Raw genomic sequence first — 20700 nt, forward strand, 5'->3', positions numbered from 1 at the left:
GTTTTACAACACAAAGTAAAGGTTTTTACATGTTAGTTTTGTTTTTAACAAATGCATTTTCAGAGATCAGTGTCTAGAGGAACTAATGGCTGGGAGAAGGGGTGCTTTTAGGATTAGCTGTCATTGAACTGAAATAGCAATGCTAGTTCATTTCACAAAAGTGTAACTAGTATCTTGTAAAAGAGAAAATAAAGTTGGATTTGATTTAATGCAAAGTGATTTAACTTAAAGTACAGTACTAAATATTTAAATGCAGTGTGACAACCAGATGAAAGATGTTTCATATCGACATGAATTTATAAAATGTTATATATAATATATATCTCATATATAAATTTTAAGCAATTGTGCAAATATTCTTTTAAAAGGGTCATTTCACATTTACTAAATTCTAGTGGTCCAGAAATGCAGAATGCATTCACTAAAAAATTCATTTAAATATTAATACGTAGTGTTCTGATCACCAGAAATTCTTTTTCGCAGTCAGGGATTTAAGTAGCCTATCACTGACCCATGATCCACTAGATTAAACATCACGGAGGCATGCAATTAATAAAAAAAAAAAATGGGTTCAAACTGTCAAAATGGCAGTTCAGTGTAAAAAAGATTGCTATGCCAAACAAATATTCTCCCATTTGTAGAATTCTATGGCTCACAAAAAAAAGGAGAAAAAAAAAAAAACTCACTAAAACTGTAGAACTTCTGCTCTTCCTATAAAATATATTACTTGTTTCCCTCCTTCAGTTGCTTTAATATTTTTAGATGTAGATTTTAATTCATCATTGCAATATGCCCACGTCTCATGTCATCCTGTCGAAAACATAAAAGCACACAGTATTTAAACATTTCTTATTTGATATATTATTCTAGATCATAGTCAATGTACTGTGTGTATACATACATATCATTATGTATACATATACACATAATACACACACACATACACATGTACCTATGATAATATAACACCAACAATGTTGACTTTATACAAGTATTTGCCAAGAAAAAAATAGGGCATTTTCTCCACCATTCACAAGCTTATGTGTAGTTTTATTTTCTTCGAGTCAGTCCCTGATAAAATAATCATTAAACCATAAAATAATTTTGCCACTTTAAATTTTCAGAAGGCAACAGGCACTTTGATGTATATTGGTGTGTAACAAATATAGTAACTCTTTGTATATTCTACTATACCTCTTCTACTTGGGTATTTTTGTCTGTTAAATCTTTGGTCCTTGAGCATACTTTCTTTGCTACAGCTGTATTTGCTTGCATTTTCACATTTTAAAAATGTGAGCTATGCACGCAGCTGGAATTAATGGATTGTGTCATCATAAGTTCTGCTGTTTGTTATGAGAACTGCACCAACCTACTACTGTTCATTCGGAGCAAGCCGTTTCTGTCAGCACAACAGGATCATTCCGCAGAAAGCACTTGCTACAAGCCTCAGATAGTAATTCCAATGTTGGAGTTCCCATACTTCCTGTATTGTTACTATCTGAACTTCTAAACTGATAAACAAATTGGGGGGAGAGCTTTCTTCCTCTATATTTTTCCCTTTTATGAATTCCATCTTAAAAGAAACTTTCCACTTTTTTTTTTCCCTATGGCAAAGCTATGGGAGCAGATACTGCAAACCCATATTGTCATCAAGCATTTTTTTCCCTTATCTTAGGAGAAACTGGTTGCTTTTAATGACAGGTCTCTTCTTTTCCAGGATAGAATCCAATTGAGTAGGAGAATAAGGGGAGGTCTAGGGAAGGGGAACCTTTCAACATCATGCTCCCATACCTATTAAAAGATCCACAAGCTTTGCCAAGCTTAAAACCAGGAGCATATCATCATTGCACAAAACACATCCCTAATCAGGGCTGGGTCACTTTCTTTTTTTTTCCTTTTTGTCTTTTTTTTTTTTTCTTTCCTATCTTGTCTGAAATGGCTTCCCCATGGGACATTTTTGAATGATTCTTAATTGCAGGGTAGCCAAGTAGAATAGGTCTGTTGCTGGCATGTGAATACTGGCTGAACCTGTGCAATGTAGTAATTGCTGAAGTTGGCATCTGCTACATAAGGGGCCGGCTGGTAATAACAAGTGACATTAGCCACATTAGGAATGACATTTTGGTCAGCTAGCACCCGGATAGCCAGCATGGTGATAAGGTTTAAAGTCTGTCTTCTTTCATGTCCCATCAGGCAAACCGTACTCTCATTCACCACTCCATGAAGGGTCATGAGATAGTCATACTTGCGGTCTTCCAATCCCACAAAGTGGTTCTGCAAATAGGACTCCAGTTTTCTCTGCTGCTCTCCAATGTCTGAGAAGTCGATGAAAAACCTGGAACACATGTACCTCTGAAGGGTCTTGATTTCATCGGAGGCAGGCCTAAAGCCCCTCACTAAGAGGTTGCAGTACTTAAGCAGGCCTCCCCCTCTGATTTCCTCTGGGTTCCTGGTGGCAATGATCTTGTTACAAAGGTGCTCAAAGGCTTCCTGGAAATCGCCATAGACGCTCTCACCGATTATTGTGGGGTGAAATGTTTCAGTCATTGGGTTCTCTGAACATTCGTAAAAGAGAAGAAGAGAGTCTAATTTGATTTGAAAAGAATCTACACTGAATTCAAACTGCCTCCGGAGGGAATCCACAAATTTCAGTTCCACATTTTTGCCACTGTTGTTTGATAGGGATATAAGACTCCATCGGTCAGAGTCATTGCACACTTTAACCATTTTCTGCACATAAGCTTCCTACGATTCAAAAGATAAAACAAGATGAGCAAAACCAGAAAACAATAATAGAGAAATAAATACATCCTCTTCACAGCTGAGAATTATTTTGCTCTTTCCCTTCTGTTTTGTCAACAGCAAAACACTACCTACAGGCTTAAACAGTCTGCTGAAAACAGAAAAAAAAAAAAAAAACACATTTAACGAGTAGTTTTACTGTCTGGGAGAGAGAGTAGAGGTAATAGTTTGAGGCTTTTGGCAGACGTAGCACAGTACTAAGAGGTTCTGTTGTCATGTCTGACTTTTTAAATGTTATTTTTTTTAAATGGTCTAATAGGCACAATATTCACACAGTCTCCACACACTATTCAAAAGACACAGAACGGCATTCAGCCATAAGTTAGTCTGCCTCTCACCCTTGTCCCCAGCCACCCAGCTCCCCTCCCCCTGAGGCAATCAATGTTATCAGTATCTTGTGTGTCTCCCCAAGGGTATTCTGCAGTTACAACCAAATATGAACTAAATTATGATATTTTGGGAAGCTTCCTCCTCAATTTTCACTAATTATATAAAACTCATCTTGAACCAAAGTGGGAGCTGGGGGCAGTACCGTTCTACCCTTAACGCGTGAACCAGCACGGAGAACCACCAGATCTTTAACACACGGAGTCAGCTGAATGCAGCTATGAAACCTATTCACATTTTCCAGTACGATAAAAAAAACCCATTGACTCAGTTCTGTCTTAGGCTGCTAAAGACTAGATCATAAAATGACTCAAAAAATTATTTACATCATTTCATTCTTCCAAGCATCAGAATCTACTCTAGACAAAACTCCTGCAAGGAAAGCCAAGAGTTAAAACATAAGAAGAAGGAAGAGAAGGGAGGGCAGAGGAGGAAGCATCAAGTACACTCCAACACTCAACATCGTCCACACACCTTAGTTTACTCTTTTAAAATTTAAAAAAATGAAAGAAATAAGCGCGCCCAAGCCCGTCATGGCCACAGATTCGTGGCATTGAACCGAAGCCGCTCTGCCCTCTCCCACCGCACCTCGGCCCAGCCGGTCAGGACCCAAGTCCGTCTCCGGTGGCTTTACCTTGAGCGTGAGTGGTGTGATCTTCTCTTTGTTCACCCCTTCGGGTAAGAAGTCCAACAGGCAGTCCAGCACGACGTCCTTCACAGTCTGAAACTCCTCTTCCCCGCGCAGGTCGGCGCAGAAGATGAGGTCCAGGTCCTTGTAGCCCAGGCCGCTGTCCTGGTGCAGGACGTGGCTGGCGGCAGAGCCATTGAGGCGCACGTCCCGGACGCCGATGCGCTTCTCGGCCAGGCGCCGCCGCACCACCTTCACGATCAGGCTCGGCTGCAGCTCGAGCGTGGGGAAGTTGCCGCGTCCGTGGATGGGAATGGTCTCGCTCAGGATGCCGTCCAGCCGCTGCACTTGCTCCCAGTTCAGCACGTTGCAGTGCGCCGTGGGGCTTTCGCAATACTCCAAGCAGTGCCCGCCGAAGCTGCCGCCGCCGCTGAAGTCGCCGCCGCTAAAGTCGCCGCCCAGGGGGATGTAAGGGCCTCCGGCCAGCTCGTCCTCGGCCATGGCAAAGTACCCTTCGCTCTCCGCCATGTAGTACCCGTCGAGCGCCACTTGGCCCTGGTCAGTCCTAAAAGATAAGAGAGGGGAAAGAGCGCGGTGAGGACGCGCGTCGGCGGAGGGCAGGGGCCCGTAAGGAGGAAGAGCGCGCCCCCCTTCCCGGGTCGCCCCCTGGCCTGGGGGTTCCTCAGAGACTCTCCCTCCCCGGCCCCCACAATCCCCAGCCGCGCGCCGCGCCCCGCAGAGCAGCCCCGCACCAAAAGTATCTCTGATGCATCTGGAAAGCGCAAGCGAGAGTCCCGTCTGTGTCACCTGGAGGCGGCCGCCCCTTCCAAGAGCGCAGCGAGCGAGAGACCGCGAGGCGGCAACACTTCCAGGAGCTGCGAGTGCGCTCCGGCAGCGGCTAGCGACTCGGTCTTTCCCAGACCCCCGCCGCCTGCGCGCACGGCTCCCGCCCCTCGCCCCCGCCCGCGCCGCTGCCGCCCCAGCTGTGGTAGTCCCGGAGGTGGCGGCTACCGCTGCCGCCGCCGCTGCCGCCGCACACGCTCGCGTCTCTGGAGCTTTAGCAGTTGTGCGGGGGAAATGTCTTCAGTACTTTTTTTATACCGGGGTTCTCCGCGCTTCCGGGGCCCGGCGCGGCGCGCTCGCCACACCCTCCTCATCTGCATAGGGCGCCGCCCCCTTCCCCCCCATCCCTGCCCGCCGGGTGCCCAGCGGACCAGCGGGCCAGCGGGGCGCTGCGGGGGTGACAGCTGCGGGGGTGGGAGGCCCTGGGCTGTGTGTATGTGCGGATACGTGCGTGCGTATTTATGCTTGTGTGTTTACACATATATTTAATTTATACACGCCCCCCCACGCCTCTTTTCTTTTTCCTCAGGGGAGCACTTAAAATGCCCCAGGAGTCATAAGTGGTCCTCAAAACCAGATCACGACTAAAATCACGCAACTGCAGAAACTTCCCAAACAAAATTCTGGCGGAGACAGCCCGTCAGTAGAGCCTAAGGTTGCGGTTCCAAAGGTCTCTCACGACCTCCTTTTTAAACAGTGTGGCGCTGTCTGGCCAGACCGTTTCCTCGGTTAATAAACCGGTCCAAGCGTGGACTAGTGAGCCCACTTGTCCACTCAAATCAATCTGCCTGCGTGAGCAGGACGGGCTTGCTGATAACTGGGTTTCGATTCTCGAAATCTCGGGAAGCGCCGGGGAGCCGGGGCGATCCGGAGGAGACGCGGGGGCGGCGCCACGGGGCCAGGGCGTGCGTCCGGCTCCTGCGCGCGAGTGGCTCCGGGAGCACGGCGGGGGCCAGCGCGCGTCACCGGGCAGGCGCGGGCGAGCGGCCAATCGCCGAGGACGGGGCGGGCCGAGCGCCGCGCGGGGTGCGCGCCCCGGGCGAGCTCGCCGCGGCTGAAAGGAAGGAGGGCGACTGCGAAGGGCTGGGCGCCCCGGTGTGTGCTCTCACAAAGTGGCGGCGGCGGCCGAGCGCGTTTCTCGCAGCCCGCTGACGGGTGTCCATTTCTAGTGAATAGAAATGTCAGTGGGATATGATTTGGTTTCCACGAGATGTAGAAGTACAAGTTGAAAGGGTAAAAAGACTTTCTCCCCTTCAGCTTTGGTGGCTTCGGCAGAGCCAAGGCTTATTCCCTGGCGCACGCGCCAGGACCCCTGCCTTTGCGAGAAAGCTCCCCGCTTTCTCTTGCCGTCTCTTCCGGACGCTGGCAGCCTCTCCACACTAACCGAGAGCAGCTTCACCTTCACGTAGAGGCTGCGGAAAGCTGAAGTGGGGTCAGAAGGGAGAAATCCAGGGAACCTGAACACCCTCCCCAGGGCCCTGCGCCACGCGGGCCGCTTAGCCAGGAAGCAGAAACAGTCCGTCTCTTCTGAACTGTCGGAGCCCCGGCCTAGTCACTGAAGCTGCGCTGCTCAGGGGTGACGGGGTGGGGTGCGGGGGTGTCACCCGGGGAGCATCCAGCTGTGTGACAACGCCGCCCCCTGCCGGTGCCCTGCGGAGCTGCGTCCCCAAAGGGGGAAACCCCACGGACCTGTGGCAGAGGCCAGGCTTTCCCATCGCTGCGCCCGAAGTACTCGGGAGGGAGGAGGAGAAAGGGACCCTACACTGTTCTCAAAAGCCCATCGCTTCCTTCAAAGCACACTCATTTATTCCCCTCTCGGAGCATCCTTGCAGGAGTCTTATCCAGGCATTGTATACATATATGTATATGCATGTGTATACTGTGTGTGTATATGTAGTGTGATCATCTATTGTGTGCCAGGCAACAGCTGAGTGCTGAGGACTTAAGAATGACTATGTTTCACACAGACTAGTGGGCATGGCAAGCAAGTACATAATTATGGTTCAATTGTATATGTGTTACGAGAAAAGTATGTTCCAGCAGAGAGAGTGGTGGGCTAACTAAGGTGGGGGACTGGGAGAGAAAGCCAGAAGAGAGGTATCATTGTACTGGATCTTGAAAGAATCGGCGTGCCTTCTGCAGTTGGGGAAAAAAGAGAAGAGCATTACCCACAAAGGCAAGAGACTAGAAGAATTAGAGAAAGTTTGAGAAAGAATGAGATTGGTAGTGCATTGGAATAAGGTTTGTGGGGATTTCAGGAACTCATTAAGCACTTCCAGGCCATAATCTGTTTGGCTCTTTAGCATAATACCTCATTTACTCTTCAGTTCAAGAAGTTATTCCATTTCATAGGGATTTGGAAACAGAGGAACTCAAGAAGTTAAGAGATTAGCCCAAGTTCCACAACTAATAAGTCGCAGGGTCAGCCCTTGAAATCAATGATTTTAGTCGTTATTGCCAGGGATGGTATGTCTGTAGCTTACCAATACCTTCTCGTTGGAAGACCAGACAGGGACAAATAACAAAAAAAATAAGGGAAAAAAGGAAACAGAAAAAGCCTGTTAGAAATGTTTCCTTCAAAGGCTGATACAAAATCTGCACCTTTTAAAAGCAAGGCCAAAGTGGTAGATTATATATTAGGTACACTGCACTTAAAAAAACAAGGGTTTAGCCCTACTGCTATTATTTTATGATTCAGTTTTACCATCCCTCAAAAAAATAAAGCAAAGAAGTCTCAGAACTCATGAGCACCTGTGCATACCCAGGATTTTGTTCTTTGAGGCTCAAGGAATCTGCATTTTTAGGAAGCTGCCAGGGTGATCCTGGCATAAGGACCCAGCCATGCTTTGCACGGCACTGACAACAGCCACCCCAGCCCAGTTCTCTATGTCTGTATGTATCCTTCCCTAAGCAGAGGCTGCTCTTCTCTGCCCAGCTGCTCCCATGGCCTCTCCTGAAAACGGAGGGCACAGCTGAGAGGTGGAAACAGAGCAGGAAGCTGGACATGGAGGGCCTGCTATGTGCCACACCCTGTGCTGGGGAAAAGAATCCCAGCAGCAGTGGGGCAAGACACCCCCTTCTCCCAAGCTGCCAGAGCTCTGTCGTGACACTTCCTTAAACCGTTAACAAAGCATTCCCCACTTCCCAACCATAATCCAGACCCTACTGCTTCCTACACTAGGACATCTGGTGTATCTTAATTTTGGCAGTGCCCTGGGGGGCAATTTAATCTTTGGATTAATATGTGCATGATACATAGTGGCCAGTCATTACATATTGCTGAATAAAAAGCATATGCTGTTCATTGTCTGTCTTTTCACTGCCTTCAAACTGAAATAATATTTACATTCTGGAAAAAAATAGTCATCTTTAGGTGAATTTGCAAATTTTGCAATTGTAGGTATTATTTCTTCTCAATAAACAAAATAATTATCAAATGAGAAATTCTGTACTTTCCAAACACATTCATAGCCAAGATATTTCTCAACATAGTTACTCTTTGATTAAATTTAGATGCAGAGTTGCTATATTTTTTTCAGGCTTTAGCATATGAACCAATTTGGTAAGTAAGTTACTTTTCCCCATTTAAAAGAGAAAAAAAGATTTTTGGCAAAACAATGCGATAAGTTGATAAAGTTAAGACTACCACAAAACTGAAATACACACAGTCTAACTCTGGACTGCTTTCTGAATGAGCAAAAGGAGCCCTTCTCTGGAATTTTTAAAGGAAAGCTTTACATACATTTTTGAGAAAAAAACATTCACACTTAGTTGATCTTAATTTAAAAATTATAGTAACAATCAATCTGGACCTAGCACAGTAAGGAAGATATTCAGTTTTGGCCTTAATAGTAGTTATCATTAATGAGTCTATTATTATATGCCAGTGTGCTCAATACTTTATCTATTAATATATTATTTCTTTCAAACTTTTTCCAAAAATCAGAGCTTTACATACTACATTCCCATTTTCCAGATAGGGAAGATTAGACACAAGAAGTCATTTAGAGAAGTACTGGAGTGTTGGTTTAGACCCACACATGTGGGTCCCTTACATTCAGGGATTCCCTTACCCTCTGTGAGTTGGCCTGCTCCCTGTCTTCTCATACTTCTTTTAGACTTGAATTTTAACTGGAACTGCATTCTATTTCTTTCTTTCTTCCTTTCTTTCCAAGTTCTGGATATTCAGGTTTGGACATAACTTTGGGGACCAAGGAGTTTTATCTTGAAACAGCTGCTGAGAGCCAGAATGCGCAACGACCTGACTGAGCTGACGGGCACTTCTTCCCCCAGCCAGGAATGACCTCCACAAACTAGCAGCCTTAGGGAGAGCTTGCAAGAAACACCACACATGCTGAAACACAGTGGGAAGTTTGAAGACTGCCCCAAGTTCACTGAGCAGTGGTGCCTCCTTTCCCTTTTTGCTCTGTCTGCTTCCTGTCTTCTCAACAATGGTTTCAGAAGACAGGAAGCCAATAAACATGAATTTATTCCCCAAAGCTCATAAACAAAAGAAAATACTAAAGCCCAAAAAACTGTAAAGCCTGCTATTTCCCTCTCTCATAGCGCTCTAGCTAATCTCCCCCGTATTCATCTCCCACTCTTGGTCTTTCCACAGCAGCCCTTTCCCCTCTCTATTGATTTTCCACCTTCTGCCACTTCTGCTCTTTGATCCTTTCCACAAAAAGTGACATGACCCTGCAAAAGCCCCATGCAGTGTGGGTAAAGCAGTGGAAATGTGAGGAATTTGAGGACACGGCCCACCTCCCACCTCCCCCACCCCCGCTCTGCACTCTGCCCCTCTGCCCCAATACAGTTGATGCCTTTGTAGGGCAAATCCCAGTAAATCCTGAAATCACTGGGGGATGGCATCCTTTTCCAAGCAGGCACACACAGATGTCCTCTTGGCAGAGTAAATTGGAGATCTCTCTGCTATCCAGTTAGTGTTTGTAGAGCAGCAACTGATCAAAGTGCTTCATATAAAATTTAAAACTCACTTGGGAAACTAAATTACCTGTTTTTGCAGGGAAATGGTGCTTGTGAAATGCTTTTTCCTGTGTGTGCCTTCAGGGAAATAAAAAATGTTTCTTCAGGACCTATGGAAGACCAGCAGTATCCTAAGTCATACAACTTCTAGGTTAGTTAGGGAATAACAGTCCAACTTATTATTGTATGGTATTAGTCATCAACAGAGTAGCTTTTATAGTTTTAAACTTTTGAACCCTTTTTCTTCTATATTATCTCATTTTATCTTCACAACTATTCTGATCAGTATGAAGTTCTAATTTTAGAGATGAAGAAAGGCTAAGCGATTTTCCCCATGTTTACACAGCTAGTTATGGAAAAGCTAAAGTTGGATTCAGTTGCCCTTATTTTGGGCCAGCACCCTTTTCTCCTGACCATACTGTTTAATCTTACATCTATGTGAGTGGATTGAAATGATCCATAACAAATAGCTAAGTTTTAAGGGATCCTCTAGCTACACAGAGGGTCTTTTGTGTAGGCTACATTCTCACCTGTGAACATCTTATAAAGCACCACTACTCTACTGTTGAGCATCTTGTAAGAATAATTTCCTAAGGTGTTATTTTTAAGTATTTATTTGAAGTGTATGACCACATAAAAATAACTCCATTCACAGTCACAGATTAATAAGTTTGGGAAATTCAATATGCAAGAAACAAATTTGATTGGAAAGACTTACATCATTGCTCTTAAACTAAATAGATTGTCCTTTAATAGAATTGTTCATCAGAAAGATCAGCCAGTATTGTCTTATGCTATTATCATGGCTGATTATGCCAGAAGTTCTTCCTGTTTTGACATCTTGCTGAAATGCTTGCCGTTTCAATCAGTGTTGCAAGTCTCATGGATCAGACTGTTTTCCTTACTCCAAACAAACAAAATATTCAAAAGATACATTCATTTGACAAAATGTAAACTAGAAATGCATGTATATTTTCCAAAACCATCAAATATGAATAAATAAACTGTAATATTGGTACTATGATAATTTCCTTCTGTAAATTTGTGCTAGAAGATATTAGCTATTCTGGAGAAAGTGTTGATGTTTACTTGTGGAACTTGTAAAGCTTTGTGAAGGGTCCAAGGGGGGGCATATAATAAATTATTCCTCTTTTCTAAAAGGAATTTGGCCAAAATGTGGGTACCTTGTAAAAACAAACAAAAAAAAAAAAATGAAGCCATCTTCTATGGATATGTCCAGCTCATCTTGATATATTTTCAACCAATTCTTACCTTGTACGTATATTGATTATTAGCCACAGATAGTTAATTTTTATATGAGCTTTTGATATTTCAAAAAGATATTTAGAAAGGGTGGATACCCATTTAGTTAGCACCATTTTTATATACTAAATTCAGAAACTGTGTAACTGCCACATGAATTTGTGGCAGCTGCAGAAGGTGTCTTTACTCATACATATAAATGAAGTGTTCATTGATTCAGCGATGCATATACCTTCCTGTTTGGAAGAAATTTTTTTCTAAATGTTATTTCTGCCATCACTTTGTTTTTCGTCTTTTCTTATTAACTTCCTTCCCTTACCTCACAATTATCTGCTGCCAAACAAAGAAATACCACATTAAATGGTAAAATTAATGTTATCTTGATGTTTGGGAGGAATTCCTGTGGAATATGGTGAGCAACCAAAACATTGTCTTAGAAAATTTGAAAAACCGAACTCAACAAATAATATTTAAACAAGTTTTTCTTGAAGCTACTCCGGTGATGAACACCTTTTAAAGACTTTTTAAAAAAAAAACTGTTCAAACCAGACTCTGGGAAGAGAGAAATCTGATCATCTTAAAAATCCTGCGATTCCTAAGTGTGAGTTGGGAAACTTGCTGCAGACTCTCTCCAGGATGTTTCACTAAAACACTGAAATTTATTCTAGCAATATGGGATAAAAGAAATTCAAGTTTAACGTTATAACAAAGGAAAAGCTTTAAGATACTAGTAAATTAGGCGTTAGTTGAGAAGATGTAGAGGAGAAAAAGAGTTATAAAAGTTACTGATATTTGAACCACGGGAACTACTGACTAGAAGAAATCAGTCTCTAACAAACCACAATTCCTGCAGGGGTACTAAGGATTAAAAGAGAGTTTGGATTTACACATAATTAAGAAGGCTGAGTACCACAATTTAGATAAACAAGATATCTCTAAACTGTAATAGAAGAACTGCCATTCAGGTTTTTAAATTTGTAATTACCTATGAAAATGAGTAATTGATTAGCATAAAAGTGACATTCTTAATTTTTCTTAGCATAAAGTCCTGTTAAAATATTAGAAAGGAAAAAAAGCAGCATAGTACCTGAGTTTCTTTGCCCAGCAGTTCTTCCTGATTTCCATTAAAATTCCAAAGAATTTTTTTTATTATTATTCACTGGTATTAATTTGGCAACCACATCTCATTCCGTCTACTTATTGTGAGATCTTCGTGAGGAGTAGTTCAACACCGTCACACTGACGAGGTATGGATGGTTTTGCTGTGTGTGCGTTAAAAAAGAAATGCTTCTTGAAAACATTTATGACTTCTATAGTGTCTTCCGTTCTTCTACTCCTGGCAAGTCTTGGAACATTATCTGTGTTCTGTGCGTCACAGGGCTTGTTTAGGAGATCAAAGTTCTCAGACGTGAAATAGGCACATTATATACTCCTGAGAGCTGGAAACAACTAGAAATTGAGTCCATTCCATGCTCCGAGTAGTGCAGAATAGTGTACATATTTTTAATTCATTATTTTAAAAATAAAATCCATAATCATTAAGAGATATTAAGAATAGTAATTATATTTCACTTTAAATTTTATTATCTCCAATACTATATCTTAATTATATTTAAGTAGTACATTGCAGTGTATTTTATTTTATATATTAGACCACTAGACCAAGTGCAGAGATGATGTAAAAATATCTCTGACATAAAAGTAATTACTCTTGGCATATTGAATAGGTCATTATTTTGAGTCACACTTTCTTCATAAATCAAAGAAATTGAGTTATCATGACTAATTCTGAATCCACTTTGTGTCTAAAGATAGACATTCAAATTAAAATATTGGAAAACAAACTAATTATTTAGATGTTTTATCTACATAATATTTAACAGCCAGATGTTTGATTAAACTTCTTGTTTTTACTAGACTAAAATGGAAATTTTAGTTGTCTTCTAAATTTAATTAAAGACCAATTTGATCAAAACATTTACTCTGGAACTTGCATTATAGATTTTGAATGCCGGTATTGATCAAATTAACCAGAGGCTTTACAAACTGCACCTTATACTGCACTAGAACGTGAATAGCCGGAGCCTCTCACCCCTCGCAATTCCTCCCTACCGGTGAGCTGCAGTGTGTGGTGTGTGGCGGGGGGGGGGGGGGGGGGGGGGGGGGGGGGGGGGGGCGGTTCTGGACAACACAGCCACACTGGGAGGTTAGAGTATGTGCTCACACATGTGCTTATATCTCCCCTCGTTTTTTCCCCTAGACTATATTGGACATCCTCTCTTTCTCATTTGCTATTCATTAATACATTTAAACAGCTGTTGAATCAATCTAGTGCCACCAGCCGCTGCAATAGACACCTTTTGTAAATCCTTTAGGTCTGGTAACTATGGTTACCTAAAAAGCACATAGCAAATAATCTAGATTAAATAGCCTAGATATGTTCTGTGTGTCTCCAATAAACAGTCTCCCTTTACTTAGAAGGATAACATTTTCAGCTGGAATATAGTCAACTTTAAAGTTTTAGTAAATATCCTCAAAATTTCCAATGATCATTTGATGACTCATTTCTGAAGCCCCAACTACATATGATTAATGGTTTTTTATGGCTGATTTAACTTTTCTCTCTCTTGTTTATCTTTCAGTGCTTCTGGGAATACTTCAGAAGCTTCCGCCACTATTCTGTTTTTTAATCAAGTGAGCTATGAAGACGAATCAATTTTAGATTTCAAATTGTGCTGTCATACATGAGATGTAAAATAAAAAACATACCATTTCCTTTTATGAGGATGTTATGTTACCACTTACTCAAATTCTGCAATAATAAGCACATATATGCACATTTCAATTAAGACTTTTGCTCTTAATATAGTTTTAGGACATTTAAATATGGTGACTATATATACCCCAAATGAAAAATCAAAGTATGTGGTTGAAAACAAATATGCTTATGAGGACAAATGGGCAATCCACTTTAAATCTCTTTAGTTTGCCAGAAATTTAAGATGCATGGTGTTCATCCATCCACTGTGTGGAATTCTGCTTCTTTATTCAGTTCAGTCCCACAAAAGTCTCCCTGACAGTGACATTTCATATCATCTATCGGCCATTGTTAAGTTATACCAGAAATGAAATATAGGGGATTCATTCAACATTCACAAACTCACAGAGATAGCACCATATTCTTCCACTTAAAATTAACAGCTTTTGCACACCTAGTTGAAAACACTGACCATAAATATTGGTTTTATAAAACTGAAATGTAAGTTATGCTCCCTAAGCCTGTGGACAAATGTGGTGTCTCACTGAAGAACACTGTGGTCTTCTCAAACACAGGAGTCTCCAGTTTTGTCTCTTGCTGTGACTTCTTATTTAACCATACAGTTCCTTTCATCTGTGGTCCCCGTCCACTTTGCTTTCATTTGGTGCTGATGCCACTTTGTGGAGGATTTAAAAATCATTTTTGGCTAATAAATACCCATAACATGTCTTAATATATTTAATTGGACTAGGAAATTAAACTTCAATTAGAATTAAGTAGAAGATATCAAATATAATATCATTAGAGCATAAGTCAGTCCAGCATCTGGGTTAGATTACATTACCCAAACACATGAAACAGTCAAATTTCTGAGTTGGTCATTCCCTGCAGGCAGTGACCTGCTGTTTCTTGCCAGTTGAAGTCTGTTTTTGTGTTACTGCTCTTATTATCAGTAGATCATCCTCCCAATTCCATAAATGCTGTTGAACTCCCTATGGTTTCCTATATTTCTTAACTGTTACGTTGTTTCAGAATAAGATATTCCTTTAAAAAAAGAGAGAGAAAGAAAAAAAGGCTGCCCTTGCAGAACCTCACAAGCCATGATCCGTCAGGATTTAGGTAATAGCTCAAATCCAATCCCGAAAATAGCCAGATCATTTTGTTTATAATAAATTGTAATTCAAAGCAACTTGGCCCTAAGAAGAAACTGGGTTTGTTCCAATGGTCCAGAGGCACTAGAGATCAGCTGTCCATGTCCCTTTCACCTATGGCAAGGCCGCCTTAGTTAATGCCACATCTGTCATATTATTCATTGCTTGGGAAAAGTCAGTGGCTGACATGGAAACAGCTGAGTGCATTATTCTAAAATGAAGTGATTAAATCATGAGGTTGAAGGTTGGTTGCAGGAACCCTGGGGATGGATATTTTTTCCTCATTCTTGGAATTGATTCTTCCTATGAGAGAGAACTTATAACAATTAGTCCCTTTAAAAGCAGCCCATATCGAATTTCAGGTGGCCATAGTACACTCTTCAAGGTTGAGACTCAGAGAGAAAAAAAACAAGTAAAATAGTTAACACAAATCTTTGTTGAAGAATTATAGGGAATCAGGAAGACGGGCACCTTTGGGAGCAACATTCCCAGCACAGGTCAATTCATGGCATAGCTTTGAGGAAACACTTCCCTAGCACTGGCCTGAGAAGGGATAAATGCAAGACTGTGGCAGAGGGCCAGGCTGGGAGAGCAGACTGGGCAGTAGTAAATGAATGTAAATGTATAAATAGGCCTTAGAGCATGCCTGGCCCTTTGTACGCTCTTGATGCCAGCTAATTCTTCTGCAGGAGCTGGAGTCAAACCTAAGGCTGAAGCACGAAGGCCATCAAAGGCAGAGGCAGGGGTCAAAAGCCAGGTGTCTCTCCTCCCAAGCACCAGGGCCCTGGGAATTCAAATGATGTTCTTAGTCTCAGGCTGTGGGCGTCCTCTCTCAGGACATCCACTTTGAGGCCGAGGCAAAATTGCTGATTCTAAGTTTCACCTGAACTCAAAAACATATATATTCTGCATCTCTATTCTCCAGCTGGCTGCTGGTGAACGGTGATACCATGTGCAAATTTCGGTTTGTACATCTGGAACTGCTGGGACAGAAAGAGGGACTTTTAATCCCTAGGACAAAGAAGCGTACAGGGCACTTCAACAGTACTGCTCATGTACAAACCAGCAAATTATCCACAGTCTCCACAGCAGGAAGGACCTCCAAAGCTGGAGAAAAGATGGGTCAAGGATGGAAACATCTTCCTTATTAAAACACCACAGAAAACCCTCTAAGTTCTGACTCAAGAATCCTGAGATCTTAAAGAGAACCCCCAGATGGTGGGAGTTGGCCTGAGCAGCAGCCTCTGAAGCTTTCCCCTGACCGCTGCCTTGCTCTAGGGTTCGGTCACTTTAATTACCAGTCACCACTAATCCGGGAACCTGGGAGTCTCTCTTTACATTCTTGGCCTACATGCACCCAAACTCTTCCTTTCCTTCATCCTTCTTAGCAAAGTAGAGACATGTAGAATTTTCAAAATGAACGTGATTCAATACCAAACAAAAATGAAACTGCAGTAATTACAGGCATGCTATGTCGCATAAGGTCACATTTCTAAAGTTTAAGTTCTTGATCCCAAGGCAAACACATCTAGCCCCGAAAGACTGCACTATTTCCTGCTGAGAGTCCTCCTCCCATTTCCATTCTGCCTGTTATTTGGTCAAAGTTTTCTAGCTGTCATATTGTTTTTTGTATCTTATGAAGGGCAGTAAGTGTTCAAACAATGGGCTAAAATAAAAAATAAGATTGATGACCTGCTGTAACTAGGGTGGTTAAGAAAGTTCTCTTTGCAGAGAAAATAAGACAAGGACTAAAGGATAAACAGCACCCAGTCATGAGAACCTGGAGAAAGAGTGTTCCTGGCCGAGGAAGCAACTTATACCCAAGCAGGCAAGAAGCTGGTGTCCTGGAGGAACTGAAACAAGTTCTGTAAAGCCAGAGCACACAGAGGAAGGGAGAGATGGCATGAGATAAGGCTGGACAGAAAGTCAAAGGTCAGATCATGTAGGACACAGTGAGGAGCCTGCAGGTGTTTACATTTTATTGTAAGTGCAAGAAGCTGTTGAAGGCTTTGAGCAGGGAACTGACTCAAATGATTGCATTTATCTTTTGAGATCCTTCTTGCTGCTATATGGAATAGGAAATTGAAGAGGGAAAAGTAGAAGGGAGACTAATTAACACATTGTTGTAGATATCTGAGCAAATGATGATGCTGGCTTAGGCCACTGTTTTCCAACCTGTTGGTCACAGCCCAACTGGGTTATACGGTCATTTTAGTAGTCTTGATCAGCAAAATCAGTGACATAGAATAACATCCAATAAAAAGCATCAGAGACCATCACATAATTTCATAACATTTCCTTTCAGGTTTTTATGCATATAGGCATGCATATGCAAGTACTGGATTGTGTTGTGAAGTGGATTTGTTACTCTGCATAGTGATCAAAAAGGCACTGGCCTGGACTACAGTGGTGATGACAGAAACAGAAAGAAGAGAACATTCATGAACATAAAGATGACTTCATATACATAGGAAGGGAAGAGAGCACTTAAGAAAGGACATTAAAAGAGAGGAGACAGAGTTCTGTGATGCATTTAATTTCATTTTAATTATTACATTCTTATATTTATGCCCCACTTATTCGTTAAAAAATATTTACAGTAACTTAACCATCGGAAAAATATAATAAGGTTGAACCAGTAATATAGGAAAATGACACATAACCGGCCACTGTTTTCTGAAGGGTACATACTAAAAACCTGGAACATAACCTGATGGTTACCAGTAAGTCATTCTCTCACCTCTCCGCTGAGCATTACTTTTCTGGGTCATTGACAGAGTTTGTAAACAAGTCTAGATTATTTCTAAAAAAGTTGTATGCAAGGGAGGAAATATTAAATCTTCTATCTATCCAAGCTTCATTCCTTCTGAAGAATGTTCCTTAGTCTTCTGAGGTTCCAATTCTAGCTTTGCTGAACTTCACAGTGCAATCTGGCCTCTGCTCAGCTTGAAGTATAAAGTCACCACATACAACATGTTCAAAAATTTACATCATTGCCACAGTGAGTAATACAAATGCCCTGTGCGCTGGGCTAAATGTCATATTTATGTTTTGTTTTGCCCAGTATAGGCTACAATGACCTTCCTTAGAAAAGATCATCCTAATGAGTCTATTTATATGTACTTGAGCACATTGGATTTAAACTGCTGTTTGGGGTAAGTTTCTAACCTGATGAGAAAATAGATTAATAATAAATCATCCTGAAAATCAGAAACTTGCCTTGGAAAGAAAGGGTACATGTCATGGGCAATTAGCAGATGCAGAAATCCTTTAATTATAAAGCATGCCCTTACCTGAAGAACTTTATACTATGCTGACGAGAGCCTACATCTAATAATAAGCCTTTTCATTTTACACACACACAAACACACACCCACAATCTATGAACATGTTAAGACCCATATGTTCAAACAACCCATCTACAAATAGATGGGGCCAGCATCAGCTTCCTACTCTCTCCACCATTTGAAGAAAGCAAGTTTGCTGTTTCACCCTGTCTTCTTCCTGGGGTCCTAATAGCAGCAGTTCTAAAAATATGCCTCTCCCCCTCAGACACCAGCTTTGCTTTGGGGTAGGTGACTATCAAAGAAAGACTGCCACTGTATTTTACTAGTAGACGCTTAAAGATTTTCCAAGTCAACAGAACGAGTTTCTCTAATGGTATAAAATTAAATTTCAGTAGGAACTATTCTACTAGAGATGCCTTCCCTATCGCTTTCCAAGCCAGACCACCCAGGCAACTGCATATGCTGAATGCCCATACATTTTGATAGGGCCATGCAGACAGCCACACCTGACCTGACTAGTTGTGCTGCTAACTCTACTGTAAAGCCATTCCTACGCCAGATGAACCACAGAATTTCAGCAAGTAAGGAGCTGAAGACAGGGCAGCATTGTAATCTTCAATCTGTTTCTTCATTCTCAAATCTCACAATGTTGGACCTCTCTGCAGAAATTCAGTTTGCTTTTTATTATTCACTGAGGAAGTCTGGTACCCAGGAAAACTTCCTCTTAGCATAGATAAGACTAACAGGCTAACAGTTTTTCGGGTAAGTAGAATTAATTATCAGGAAACTGTTGGTAGTTCATTGCTGACCTGTAAAAACCCGGTAAGAATGAGGTCAGCTAAAATAATAAAATCTATTTAAAGTTTGGGTCATATAAGACGTCATTAAGGATCACATTATTTCAGAAAAAAAAATATATATATATATATGTATTGCAGAGATCTCTCCTCTTAAAAGAAAATAGCTTTTCTGCTGGAAAGCTTCCAAACCGCACCATTGCAAAACCTAAACACTTCAAACCATTGAACGCTAATGTTTAACTGTCTGTCTCTGGTTGTCTTGCAAACCTTTTCCCCCTTGGTAATTGAATTTTGTTGAAATCCAGGTATCATTTCACTTTTAATCCCAATTTTGTTCCTTACTCTGGGGGAAATATGCTTTCGTTGCCGTGGGGTTAATTTTTTACACCCTACATAATGTGGAATGTATTCTGCCCTGCTCCTTGTGATTAGGAGAAGTAGTAATCAGCATTTTACTAGAGTTGGGGAAAACAGTAAAGGGCAGGGCTAGCCCAAGGCATAATTGTGAAATGCCTGAAATATTTAAAGCCCTTGCCTTCTAATTTGTCATTTAACTCTTTTTGTGCTCTAATCGCTTGTTCTGCCACTTAGAGCTGCAGGATGTGAGGCCTTGAAGCTGCTTCAGTTTCCTCCCCTTGCGGGATTGACTGAGAGGGTGCATATTACACTGGGTGGCACATTTTCTGATGCACAGTAAATATTCCAAAATTGGCACGTCACCCTGATCATCCTCATCAACATCTCCTAAACCTCAGGACTGAGGGATACCTAATACTGATGTACAATGAAAGTGCCTGAAAGAACATTTGCTTTTAATAATTTCATTCTCGAAGACTGAAAAACCAAACCCAAAGGAATGTGCCTCTAATTCTATTTTAGGTCACCACAGGAGGTGGAGAAGAGATGTGGTAGCCGGTTGGGGGAGGCTTTACTCCTTTGCAGTGATGACAGCTGCCTTTTCATTACACTGGCCTTGCTGGGGCAAAAAAAAAAAAAAAGATAACATGAGTCAGGCAAGGGGCCCAGGCAGCATGTGAGACCTGACCAGCTTACACCAGAGCTAGAAAGCCCATGCCCTGGTTCAGTTCCAAAACCACTCCTGGCCACCCGCAGGTCTGGATTCTTTTCTTCTACCTCCCTCCTACCATCAACCATTCACTCAAGGGTCAAATTAGTGCGTTTGTAAATGCTGTAGTGGCAGAGGCAGATACAGGATTTGTGGGATCTGATGCTTGTACAATTGTGGGGGCCCTCTTTAATGGAATACAAAATAATAAATAATAGATACCAGTATGAATGTTTGATTAGAATAACAAAGAAGTCACCACAAAGTATGCATTTAAAGAGCTGACAGATATCTATCACAAACATCACAAAATCCAGAAAAATTATTTATTTATTAATTAGCACTTCCTGATACATCTTACACTTTTTTCCTACCTTGTTTTGAGGGGGCTGCATACTCTTTGATTGCACCCCCACGTATTTCCTGATGAGAGAGAATTTCTGAGTTAACAAGGCATTGAAGAAAACCAAAACCTTTGCTTAAAATTTTTCATTTTGATGATTTGAAGAACTTTCCACAGATGAGCTTCTGGCTCTCAATATTTCAAATCTTTTTTTCTCCTCTGCTACTCACATACTTCTGGCACTATAGAGCATCTTCATATAGCATTACAACCACTGACCCTGGGTCTTCATTCTGTGACTCCAAATGAGTAAACAGAGGATTTCTGAAAGTATTCCTGCGCAAGAATAGGTAGCAATAACTATTACTATAACTGGAAGTGACTGA

General features: G+C 41.8%; 1 protein-coding gene across 5 annotated transcripts in view; it reads right to left on the minus strand.

The window, feature by feature from the left end:
• Nucleotides 1–922: 922 nt before the first annotated feature.
• TENT5A (terminal nucleotidyltransferase 5A) overlaps nt 923–20700 on the minus strand; it is a 36984-nt gene continuing 17206 nt past the window's right edge. Inside the window, exons 1-3 of one of the 5 annotated variants that reach the window (XM_069487591.1) lie at nt 11997–12196; nt 3824–4382; nt 923–2745 (exon numbers count right to left, since the gene is read on the minus strand). In XM_069487591.1, the coding sequence (XP_069343692.1) occupies nt 1969–2745; nt 3824–4382; nt 11997–12034 (1374 nt within the window). In that variant the 5' untranslated portion in view covers nt 12035–12196 and the 3' untranslated portion in view covers nt 923–1968. Of the gene's footprint in view, nt 2746–3823; nt 4542–4569; nt 4844–11996; nt 12197–20700 lie in introns of those variants that run through there. The other 4 variants (XM_069487593.1, XM_069487592.1, XM_069487594.1 and 1 more) reach the window with 4 other exon arrangements.

The sequence above is a fragment of the Eulemur rufifrons genome, chromosome 15 (assembly GCF_041146395.1).
Source record: "Eulemur rufifrons isolate Redbay chromosome 15, OSU_ERuf_1, whole genome shotgun sequence".
Taxonomy (NCBI): domain Eukaryota; kingdom Metazoa; phylum Chordata; class Mammalia; order Primates; family Lemuridae; genus Eulemur; species Eulemur rufifrons.